The sequence below is a fragment of the Oncorhynchus keta genome, unplaced genomic scaffold (assembly GCF_023373465.1).
Source record: "Oncorhynchus keta strain PuntledgeMale-10-30-2019 unplaced genomic scaffold, Oket_V2 Un_scaffold_15414_pilon_pilon, whole genome shotgun sequence".
Taxonomy (NCBI): domain Eukaryota; kingdom Metazoa; phylum Chordata; class Actinopteri; order Salmoniformes; family Salmonidae; genus Oncorhynchus; species Oncorhynchus keta.
In genome coordinates, this window is record NW_026290800.1 from 85,755 (window position 1) to 98,378 (window position 12,624).

The window sequence follows — 12,624 nt, forward strand, 5'->3', positions numbered from 1 at the left end:
TAACTACCACAACAACAACCAGTACTAGGTGATTAACTACCACAACAACAACCAGTACTACCAACAACAACCAGTACTAGGTGATTAACTAACCAGTACTAGGTGATTAACTACCACAACAACAACCAGTACTAGGTGATTAACTAACTACCAACAACAACAACCAGTACTAGGTGATTAACTAACTACCAACAACAACAACCAGTACTAGGTGATTAACTACCACAACAACAACCAGTACTAGGTGATTAACTACAACAACAACCAGTACTAGGTGATTAACTACCACAACAACAACCAGTACTAGGTGATTAACTACCACAACAACAACCAGTAACAACAACCAGTACTAGGTGATTTAACTACCACAACAACAACCAGTACTAGGTGATTAACTACCAGCAACAACAACCAGTACTAGGTGATTAACTAACTACAACAACCAGTACTAGGTGATTAACTACCACAACAACAACCAGTACTAGGTGATTAACTAGGTGATTAACTACCCAACAACAACCAGTACTAGGTGATTAACTACCCAGCAACAACCAGTACTAGGTGATTAACTAACTACCACAACAACAACCAGTACTAGGTGATTAACTAACTACCAACAACAACCAGTACTAGGTGATTAACTAACTACCAACAACAACCAGTACTAGGTGATTAACTACCACAACAACAACCAGTACTAGGTGATTAACTACTACCAACAACAACCAGTACTAGGTGATTAACTAACTAACAACAACCAGTACTAGGTGATTAACTACCACAACAACAACCAGTACTAGGTGATTAAACTACACAACAACAACCAGTACTAGGTGATTAACTACCACAACAACAACCAGTACTAGGTGATTAACTAACTAACAACAACAACCAGTACTAGGTGATTTACCACAACAACAACCAGTACTAGGTGATTAACTACCACAACAACAACCAGTACTAGGTGATTAACTACTACAACTACAACCAGTACTAGGTGATTAACTAACTACAACAACAACCAGTACTAGGTGATTAACTACCACCAGCAACAACCAGTACTAGGTGATTAACTACCACAACAACAACCAGTACTAGGTGATTAACTACCACAACAACAACCAGTACTAGGTGATTAACTACCACAACAACAACCAGTACTAGGTGATTAACTAACTACCACAACAACAACCAGTACTAGGTGATTAACTAACTACCAACAACAACCAGTACTAGGTGATTAACTAACAACAACAACCAGTACTAGGTGATAAACTACCACAACAACAACCAGTACTAGGTGATTAACTACACAACAACAACCAGTACTAGGTGATTAACTACCACAACAACAACCAGTACTAGGTGATTTAACTACAACAACAACCAGTACTAGGTGATTAACTACCACAACAACAACCAGTACTAGGTGATTAATTACCACAACAACAACCAGTACTAGGTGATTAACTACCACAACAACAACCAGTACTAGGTGATTAACTAACTACCAACAACAACAACCAGTACTAGGTGATTAACTACCACAACAACAACCAGTACTAGGTGATTAACTAACACAACAACAACCAGTACTAGGTGATTAACTAACTACCAACAACAACAACCAGTACTAGGTGATTAACTACCACAACAACAACCAGTACTAGGTGATTAACTACCACAACAACAACCAGTACTAGGTGATTAACTAACTACCACAACAACAACCAGTACTAGGTGAACTACCACAACAACAACCAGTACTAGGTGATTAACTACACAACAACAACCAGTACTAGGTGATTAACTACCACAACAACAACCAGTACTAGGTGATTAACTACTACACAACAACCAGTACTAGGTGATTAACTACTACCAACAACAACCAGTACTAGGTGATTAACTACTACAACAACAACCAGTACTAGGTGATTAACTACACAACAACAACCAGTACTAGGTGATTAACTACCACAACAACAACCTACTAGGTGATTAACAACAACAACAACCAGTACTAGGTGATTAACTACCACAACAACAACCAGTACTAGGTGATTAACTAACTACCACAACAACAACCAGTACTAGGTGATTAACTAACCACAACAACAACCAGTACTAGGTGATTAACTACCACAACAACAACCAGTACTAGGTGATTAACTAACAACAACAACAACCAGTACTAGGTGATTAACTACAACAACAACAACCAGTACTAGGTGATTAACTAACTACCCACAACAACAACCAGTACTAGGTGATTAACTAACTACCACAACAACAACCAGTACTAGGTGATTAACTACCACAACAACAACCAGTACTAGGTGATTAACTAACTACCACAACAACAACCAGTACTAGGTGATTAACTACAACAACAACAACCAGTACTAGGTGATTAACTAACTAACAACAACAACCAGTACTAGGTGATTAACTACTACAACAACAACCAGTACTAGGTGATTAACTAACTACAACAACAACAACCAGTACTAGGTGATTAACTACCACAACAACAACCAGTACTAGGTGATTAACTACTACACAACAACAACCAGTACTAGGTGATTAACTACCACAACAACAACCAGTACTAGGTGATTAACTACCAACAACAACAACCAGTACTAGGTGATTAACTAGGTGATTAACTACCACAACAACAACCAGTACTAGGTGATTAACTAACTACTTACAACAACAACCAGTACTAGGTGATTAACTACCACAACAACAACCAGTACTAGGTGATTAACTAACCACAACAACAACCAGTACTAGGTGATTAACTAACTACAACAACAACCAGTACTAGGTGATTAACTACCACAACAACAACAGTACTAGGTGATTAACTACCAACAACAACCAGTACTATGTACAACAACAACAACCAGTACTTAACTAACTACCACAACAACAACCAGTACTAGGTGATTAACTACACAACAACAACCAGTACTAGGTGATTAACTACCACAACAACAACCAGTACTAGGTGATTAACTACCACAACAACAACCAGTACTAGGTGATTAACTACCACAACAACAACCAGTACTAGGTGATTAACTACCACAAGCAACAACCAGTACTAGGTGATTAACTACACAACAACAACCAGTACTAGGTGATTTAACTACCACAACAACAACCAGTACTAGGTGATTAACTACCACAACAACAACCAGTACTAGGTGATTAACTAACTACCACAACAACAACCAGTACTAGGTGATTAACTAACTACCACAACAACAACCAGTACTAGGTGATTAACTACCACAACAACAACCAGTACTAGGTGATTAACTACCACAACAACAACCAGTACTAGGTGATTAACTACCACAACAACAACCAGTACTAGGTGATTAACTACCACAACAACAACCAGTACTAGGTGATTAACTAACCACAACAACAACCAGTACTAGGTGATTAACTACCACAACAACAACCAGTACTAGGTGATTAACTAACTACACAACAACCAGTACTAGGTGATTAACTACCACAACAACAACCAGTACTAGGTGATTAACTACCACAACAACAACCAGTACTAGGTGATTAACTACCTACCAACAACAACCAGTACTAGGTGATTAACTAACTACCACAACAACAACCAGTACTAGGTGATTAACTACCACAACAACAACCAGTACTAGGTGATTAACTACCACAACAACAACCAGTACTAGGTGATTAACTAACTACCAACAACAACCAGTACTAGGTGATTAACTAACTACCAACAACAACAACCAGTACTAGGTGATTAACTACCACAACAACAACCAGTACTAGGTGATTAACTACTACAACAACAACCAGTACTAGGTGATTAACTACCAACAACAACAACAGTACCTACCACAACAACAACCAGTACTAGGTGATTAACTAACTACAACAACAACCAGTACTAGGTGATTAACTACCACAACAACAACCAGTACTAGGTGATTAACTACCACAACAACAACCAGTACTAGGTGATTAACTAACTACCACAACAACAACCAGTACTAGGTGATTAACTACCACAACAACAACCAGTACTAGGTGATTAACTAACTACACAACAACAACCAGTACTAGGTGATTAACTACCACAACAACAACCAGTACTAGGTGATTAACTACCACAACAACAACCAGTACTAGGTGATTAACTAACTACAACAACAACAACCAGTACTAGGTGATTAACTAACTACCACAACAACAACCAGTACTAGGTGATTAACTAACTACACAACAACAACCAGTACTAGGTGATTAACTACTACCAACAACAACAACCAGTACTAGGTGATTAACTACCACAACAACAACCAGTACTAGGTGATTAACTAACTACCACAACAACAACCAGTACTAGGTGATTAACTACCACAACAACAACCAGTACTAGGTGATTAACTAACTACCACAACAACAACCAGTACTAGGTGATTAAACTACCACAACAACAACCAGTACTAGGTGATTAACTACCCAACAACAACCAGTACTAGGTGATAACTAACTACCACAACAACAACCAGTACTAGGTGATTAACTACCAACAACAACAACCAGTACTAGGTGATTAACTACCACAACAACAACCAGTACTAGGTGATTAACTACCACAACAACAACCAGTACTAGGTGATTAACTAACTACCAACAACAACCAGTACTAGGTGATTAACTACCCAACAACAACCAGTACTAGGTGATTAACTACCAACAACAACAACCAGTACTAGGTGATTAACTACCACAACAACAACCAGTACTAGGTGATTAACTAACCACAACAACAACCAGTACTAGGTGATTAACTAACTAACAACAACAACCAGTACTAGGTGATAACTAACTACAACAACAACAACCAGTACTAGGTGATTAACTAACTACAACAACAACCAGTACTAGGTGATTAACTACCACAACAACAACCAGTACTAGGTGATTAACTACCACAACAACAACCAGTACTAGGTGATTAACTACAACAACAACAACCAGTACTAGGTGATTTAACTAGGTGATTAACTAACTACTTACAACAACAACCAGTACTAGGTGATTAACTACCACAACAACAACCAGTACTAGGTGATTAACTAACTACACAACAACAACCAGTACTAGGTGATTAACTACCAACAACAACCAGTACTAGGTGATTAACTAACTACACAACAACAACCAGTACTAGGTGATTAACTAACAACAACAACCAGTACTAGGTGATTAACTACCACAACAACAACCAGTACTAGGTGATTAACTAACTACCAACAACAACCAGTACTAGGTGATTAACTACCACAACAACAACCAGTACTAGGTGATTAATTACCACAACAACAACCAGTACTAGGTGATTAACTACCACAACAACAACCAGTACTAGGTGATTAACTACCACAACAACAACCAGTACTAGGTGATTAACTACCACAACAACAACCAGTACTAGGTGATTAACTACCACAACAACAACCAGTACTAGGTGATTAACTACCACAACAACAACCAGTACTAGGTGATTAACTACCAACAACAACAACCAGTACTAGGTGATTAACTACCACAACAACAACCAGTACTAGGTGATTAACTACCACAACAACAACCAGTACTAGGTGATTAACTACCACAACAACAACCAGTACTAGGTGATTAACTAACTACACAACAACAACCAGTACTAGGTGATTAACTACCACAACAACAACCAGTACTAGGTGATTAACTAACTACACAACAACAACCAGTACTAGTGATTAACTAACTACCACAACAACAACCAGTACTAGGTGATTAACTAACTACACAACAACAACCAGTACTAGGTGATTAACTAACTACCAACAACAACAACCAGTACTAGGTGATTAACTAACTACCACAACAACAACCAGTACTAGTGATTAACTAACTACCACAACAACAACCAGTACTAGGTGATTAACTACCACAACAACAACCAGTACTAGGTGATTAACTACCACAACAACAACCAGTACTAGGTGATTAACTACCACAACAACAACCAGTACTAGGTGATTTAACTACCACAACAACAACCAGTACTAGGTGATTAACTACCACAACAACAACCAGTACTAGGTGATTAACTACCACAACAACAACCAGTACTAGGTGATTAACTACCACAACAACAACCAGTACTAGGTGATTAACTACCACAACAACAACCAGTACTAGGTGATTAACTACCACAACAACAACCAGTACTAGGTGATTAACTACTACCAACAACAACAACCAGTACTAGGTGATTAACTACCACAACAACAACCAGTACTAGGTGATTAACTACCACAACAACAACCAGTACTAGGTGATTAACTAACTACAACAACAACCAGTACTAGGTGATTAACTAACAACAACAACCAGTACTAGGTGATTAACTACCACAACAACAACCAGTACTAGGTGATTAACTACCACAACAACAACCAGTACTAGGTGATTAACAACAACAACAACCAGTACTAGGTGATTAACTACCACAACAACAACCAGTACTAGGTGATTAACTACCACAACAACAACCAGTACTAGGTGATTAACTACCACAACAACAACCAGTACTAGGTGATTAACTACCACAACAACAACCAGTACTAGGTGATTTAACTACCACAACAACAACCAGTACTAGGTGATTAACTACCACAACAACAACCAGTACTAGGTGATTAACTACCACAACAACAACCAGTACTAGGTGATTAACTACCACAACAACAACCAGTACTAGGTGATTAACTACCACAACAACAACCAGTACTAGGTGATTAACTAACTACCACAACAACAACCAGTACTAGGTGATTAACTACCACAACAACAACCAGTACTAGGTGATTAACTAACCAGTACTAGGTGATTAACTACCACAACAACAACCAGTACTAGGTGATTAACTACCACAACAACAACCAGTACTAGGTGATTAACTACCACAACAACAACCAGTACTAGGTGATTAACTACCACAACAACAACCAGTACTAGGTGATTAACTACCACAACAACAACCAGTACTAGGTGATTAACTACCACAACAACAACCAGTACTAGGTGATTAATTACCACAACAACAACCAGTACTAGGTGATTAACTAACAACAACAACCAGTACTAGGTGATTTAACTACCACAACAACAACCAGTACTAGGTGATTAACTACCACAACAACAACCAGTACTAGGTGATTAACTACCACAACAACAACCAGTACTAGGTGATTAACTACCACAACAACAACCAGTACTAGGTGATTAACTACCACAACAACAACCAGTACTAGGTGATTAACTACCACAACAACAACCAGTACTAGGTGATTAACTACCACAACAACAACCAGTACTAGGTGATTAACTACTACACAACAACAACCAGTACTAGGTGATTAACTACCACAACAACAACCAGTACTAGGTGATTAACTACCACAACAACAACCAGTACTAGGTGATTAACTACCACAACAACAACCAGTACTAGGTGATTAACTACCACAACAACAACCAGTACTAGGTGATTAACTACCACAACAACAACCAGTACTAGGTGATTAACTACCACAACAACAACCAGTACTAGGTGATTAACTACCACAACAACAACCAGTACTAGGTGATTAACTACCACAACAACAACCAGTACTAGGTGATTAACTACCACAACAACAACCAGTACTAGGTGATAAACTAGGTTACCTTCACGTACTCCTGACAGCATCAGTGATTGGATGATGGCCATGGCCTGGCCCTGGTTCCAGCCAATCACAGTGCTCAGAATGTGAAGGAACCCACAGAACAACGGGTGCCATGGTGATCTGACCCTCAGATACAACAACCTCTGCCGAGGGCAGCGAGGTGTTGCTGTTTATGTTGTCTCCCATGTACTAGAGCTGCAGACACCTGCAGAGAACACACAACGAGGGTTAATGTACAGTTCGTGTGTCTGTGATGTAACTGTGTCTACAACAACAACAACCTGTGTGTTTGTCTGTAGGTGTCTGTGTCTGTTGTTTGTCTGTGTGTGTGTCTGTGTGTGTGTGTCTGTCTGTGTGTGTGTGTGTGTCTGTGGTTTGTCTGTGTGTGTGTCTGTGTCTGTGTCTGTGTGTGTGTATGAATGTATGTGTGTGTTTCTAACAACCAGTGTGTAGGTGATTGTGTGTGTGTGTGTGTGTGTGTATAGGTGTGTCTGTGTGTGACAATGCGTGTGTGTGTGTATGTGTGTGTGTATGCGTGTGTGTATGTGTCTGTGTGTGTGTGTATCTGTCAACCAGTGTGTGTGGTGTGTGTGTGTGTGTGTGTGTGTGTGTGTGTGTGTGTGTGTGTGTGTGTGTGTGTGTGTGTGTATACAACCAGTGTGTCTGTGTGATGTGTGTGTGACCACATGTGTGTGTGTGTAGGTGTGTGTGTGTGTGTATGTGTGTGTCCATGTGTGTTTGTGTCTGTGTGTGTGTGTGTGTGTGTGTGTATGTGTGTGTGTGTGTGTGTGTGTATGTGTCTGTGTGTGTGTGTGTGTGTATGTGTCTGTGTGTGTGTGTGTGTGAGTGCATGTGTGTGTGAATGCGTGTGTGTATATGCGTGTGTGTATATGCGTGTGTGTGTGTCTGTGTGTGTGCGTGTGTGTGTGTATGAACGTGTGTGTATGTGTCTGTGATGTGTATCTGTGTCCGTGTGTGTGTAACCTGTGTGTGTATATGCGTGTGTGTGTGTGTGTGTGTGTGTGTAATGCGTGTGTGTGTATGTGTGACAACATGCGTGTGTGTATGTGATGTGTGTGTGTATCTGTCCGTCAACACGTCAGTACTAGTGTGTGTGTATGTGTGTGTGTGTGTGTGTGTGTGGTGTGTGTGTGTGTGTGTGTGTGTGTCTGTGTGAAACCATGTGTGTGTGTATATGCGTGTGTGTGTCCACAACAACATCCGTGTGTGTGTGTGTGTGTGTGTGTGTATGTGTGTGTAATGTGTCTGTGTGTGTGTATCTGTCACGTCCGTCCGTGTGTGTGTGTGTCTGTGTCTGTGTGTGTGTGTTAGTCCAGGTCTCTACACAGTGTAGTCAGGTTGTGTAGAAGGATCATGCTCTGCTCAGCGTCCAGCTGTCTGAAGGCTGGCCCTGGGGCCACACATCTAAACAACAGAGGAAGGCTGGAGAGATTGAGTTGGGAGAGAGGGAGGGGGGTAATATTATGGGATTGTAGTTGACACATGGAGAGAGAGAGGGGAGGGGGTAATATTATGTAGGTGTAGTTGACACATGGAGAGAGAGGGAGAAGGGAGGAGAGAAGAGGTAATATTATGTAGGATTGTAGTTGACACATGGAGAGAGAGAAGAGGATGTAGGGGGAGAGAAGAGAAGAGGTAATATTATGTAGGATAGTAGTTGACACATGGAGAGAGAGAGGAGAGGGGGGAGAGAAGAGGTAATATTATGTAGGATTGTAGTTGACACATGGAGAGAGAGGGAGGGGGAGTGAGAAGAGGTAATATTATGGGGATTGTAGTTGACACATGGAGAGACAGGAGGGGGGAGAGAAGAGGTAATATTATGTAGGATTGTAGTTGACACATGGAGAGACACAGAGACAGAGGGGGAGAGAAGAGGTAATATTATGTAGGATTGTAGTTGACACATGGAGAGAGAGGGAGGGGGAGAGAGAAGAGGTAATATTATGTAGGATTGTAGTTGACACATGGAGAGAGAGGGAGGGGGGGGGAAAGAGAAGAGGTAATATTATGTAGGATTGTAGTTGACACATGGAGAGAGGGAGTTGAAGAGAAGAGGTAATATTATGTAGGATTGTAGTTGACACATGGAGAGAGGGAGGGGGGAAAGAGAAGAGGTAATATTATGTAGGATTGTCAGTTGACACATGGAGGGGGAAGAGAAGAGGTAATATTATGTAGGATTGTTGACACATGAGGGGGGAAAAGAGAAGAGGTAATATTATGTAGGATTGTAGTTGACACATGGAGAGAGAGGGAGGGGGAAAGAGAAGAGGTAATATTATGTAGGATTGTAGTTGACAGAGAATGGGGGAAGAGAAGAGTAACATGGAGAGAGAGGGAGGGGGGAGTGTATTATGTGGATTGTAGTTGACACATGGTTTGGGGGAAGAGAAGAGGTAATATTATGTAGGATTGTAGTTGACACATGGAGAGAGAGGAGAGAAAGAGAAGAGGTAATATTATGTGGGATTGTAGTTGACACATGGAGAGAGAGGGAGGTTGAGAGAGAAGAGTAATATTATGTAGGATTGTAGTTGACACATGGAGAGAGAGGGAGGGGGAAGAGAAGAGGTAATATTATGTAGGATTGTAGTTGACACATGGAGAGAGACAGGGGGGAAGAGAAGAGGTAATATTATGTAGGATTGTAGTGACATGGAGAGAGTGTAGGAGTGACACATGGTGTGAGGTTCTGGGGAGAGAAGAGGTAATATTATGTGCGTGGATTGTGTTGACACATGGAGAGAGAGGGAGGGGGGAAAGAGAAGAGGTAATATTATGTAGGATTGTAGTTGACACATGGAGAGAGAGGGAGGGGGGAGAGAAGAGGTAATATTATGTGGGATTGTAGTTGACACATGGAGAGGAGGGAGAGAGGGAGGCTTGACACATGGGAGAGAGGGAGAAGAGAAGAGGTAATATTATGTAGGATTGTAGTTGACACATGGAGAGAGAGGGAGGGGGGGAGAGGAGGTAATATTATGTAGGATTGTAGTTGACACATGGAGAGAGGGAGGGGGAAGAGAAGAGGTAATATTATGTGGGATTGTAGTTGACACATGGAGAGAGAGGGAGGGGGGGGAGAGAAGAGGTAATATTATGTGGGATTGTAGTTGACACATGGAGAGAGAGGGAGGGGGAGAGAAGAGGTAATATTATGTGGGATTGTAGTATGACACATGAGAGAGGAGGGGGAGAAGAGAAGAGGTAATATTATGTAGGATTGTAGTTGACACATGGAGAGAGGGAGGGGGGAGAGAAGAGGTAATATTATGTGGGATTGTAGTTGACACATGGAGAGAGAGGGAGGGGGAGAAAGAGAAGAGGTAATATTATGTAGGATTGTAGTTGACACATGGGGAGAGAGGGAGGGGGAGGAAGAGGTAATATTATGTAGGATTGTAGTGTGACACATGGAGAAGGGAGGGGGGAGAAAGAGAAGAGGTAATATTATGTAGGATTGTAGTTGACACATGGAGAGAGAGGGGGGGGGAAGAGAAGAGGTAATATTATGTGGGATTGTAGTTGACACATGGAGAGAGAGGGAGGGGGGGAGAGAAGAGGTAATATTGTGTAGTGATTGTAGTTGACACATGGAGAGAGGGAGGGGGAAGAGAAGAGGTATTATGTGGGATTGTAGTTGACACATGGAGAGAGAGGAGGGGGAAGAGAAGAGGTAATATTATGTAGGATTGTAGTGTGACACATGGAGAGAGGGGAGGGGGGAAGAGAAGAGGTAATATTATGTAGGATTGTAGTTGACACATGGAGAGAGGTGGGGGAAGAGAAGAGGTAATATTATGTAGGATTGTAGTTGACACATGGAGAGAGAGGGAGGGGGGGGGAAAGAGAAGAGGTAATATTATGTAGGATTGTAGTTGACACATGGAGAGAGAGGGAGGGGGGGGGAAGAGAAGAGGTAATATTATGTAGGATTGTAGTTGACACATGGAGAGAGAGGGAGGGGGGGAAGAGAAGAGGTAATATTATGTAGGATTGTAGTTGACACATGGAGAGAGAGGGAGGGGGAAAGAGAAGAGGTAATATTATGTAGGATTGTAGTTGACACATGGAGAGAGAGGGAGGGGGGAAAGAGAAGAGGTAATATTATGTAGGATTGTAGTTGACACATGGAGAGAGAGGGAGGGGGGGGAGAAAGAGAAGAGGTAATATTATGTAGGATTGTAGTTGACACATGGAGAGAGAGGGAGGGGGGGGAGAAAGAGAAGAGGTAATATTATGTAGGATTGTAGTTGACACATGGAGAGAGAGGGAGGGGGGGGGAAAGAGAAGAGGTAATATTATGTAGGATTGTAGTTGACACATGGAGAGAGAGAGGGGGGGGGAGAAAGAGAAGAGGTAATATTATGTAGGATTGTAGTTGACATGTTAACAAGTTTGTTTCAGGGAGCGAGAGAGAAACAGAAAGAGAGAATTAAATAGAGAGAGAGAAATAGAGTGAGTGCGTGAGTGTGTGAGCAAGACAGACAGACACACTCACAGACAGACCCAGGCAGATAGACAGACCCGGGCAGACAGAGACAGAGAGAGACAGAGACAGAGACAGAGACAGAGACAGAGAGAGAGAGAGAGAGAGAGAGAGAGAGAGAGAGAGACAGACAGAGAGAGAGACAGAGAGAGAGAGAGACAGGAGAGAGAGAGAGAGAAATACCACAGTGTTCCATCACAGCAGCAAGATTTGTGACCTGTTGCCACAAGAAGAGGTATTACCTCACTTGCTTTGGCAATGTTAACATATGTTTCCCATGCCAATAAAGCCCCTTGAATTGAATTGAATTGAGAGAGAGAGAGACAG

General features: G+C 41.3%; 1 protein-coding gene across 1 annotated transcript in view; it reads right to left on the reverse strand.

The window, feature by feature from the left end:
• Positions 1-9,112: 9,112 nt before the first annotated feature.
• Positions 9,113-12,624, reverse strand: part of LOC127927587 (uncharacterized) — a 30,776-nt gene continuing 27,264 nt past the window's right edge. The window contains exon 19 of the mRNA XM_052514215.1: positions 9,113-9,227. Coding sequence (XP_052370175.1) covers positions 9,113-9,227 — 115 coding nt within the window. The remainder of the gene's footprint in view (positions 9,228-12,624) is intronic.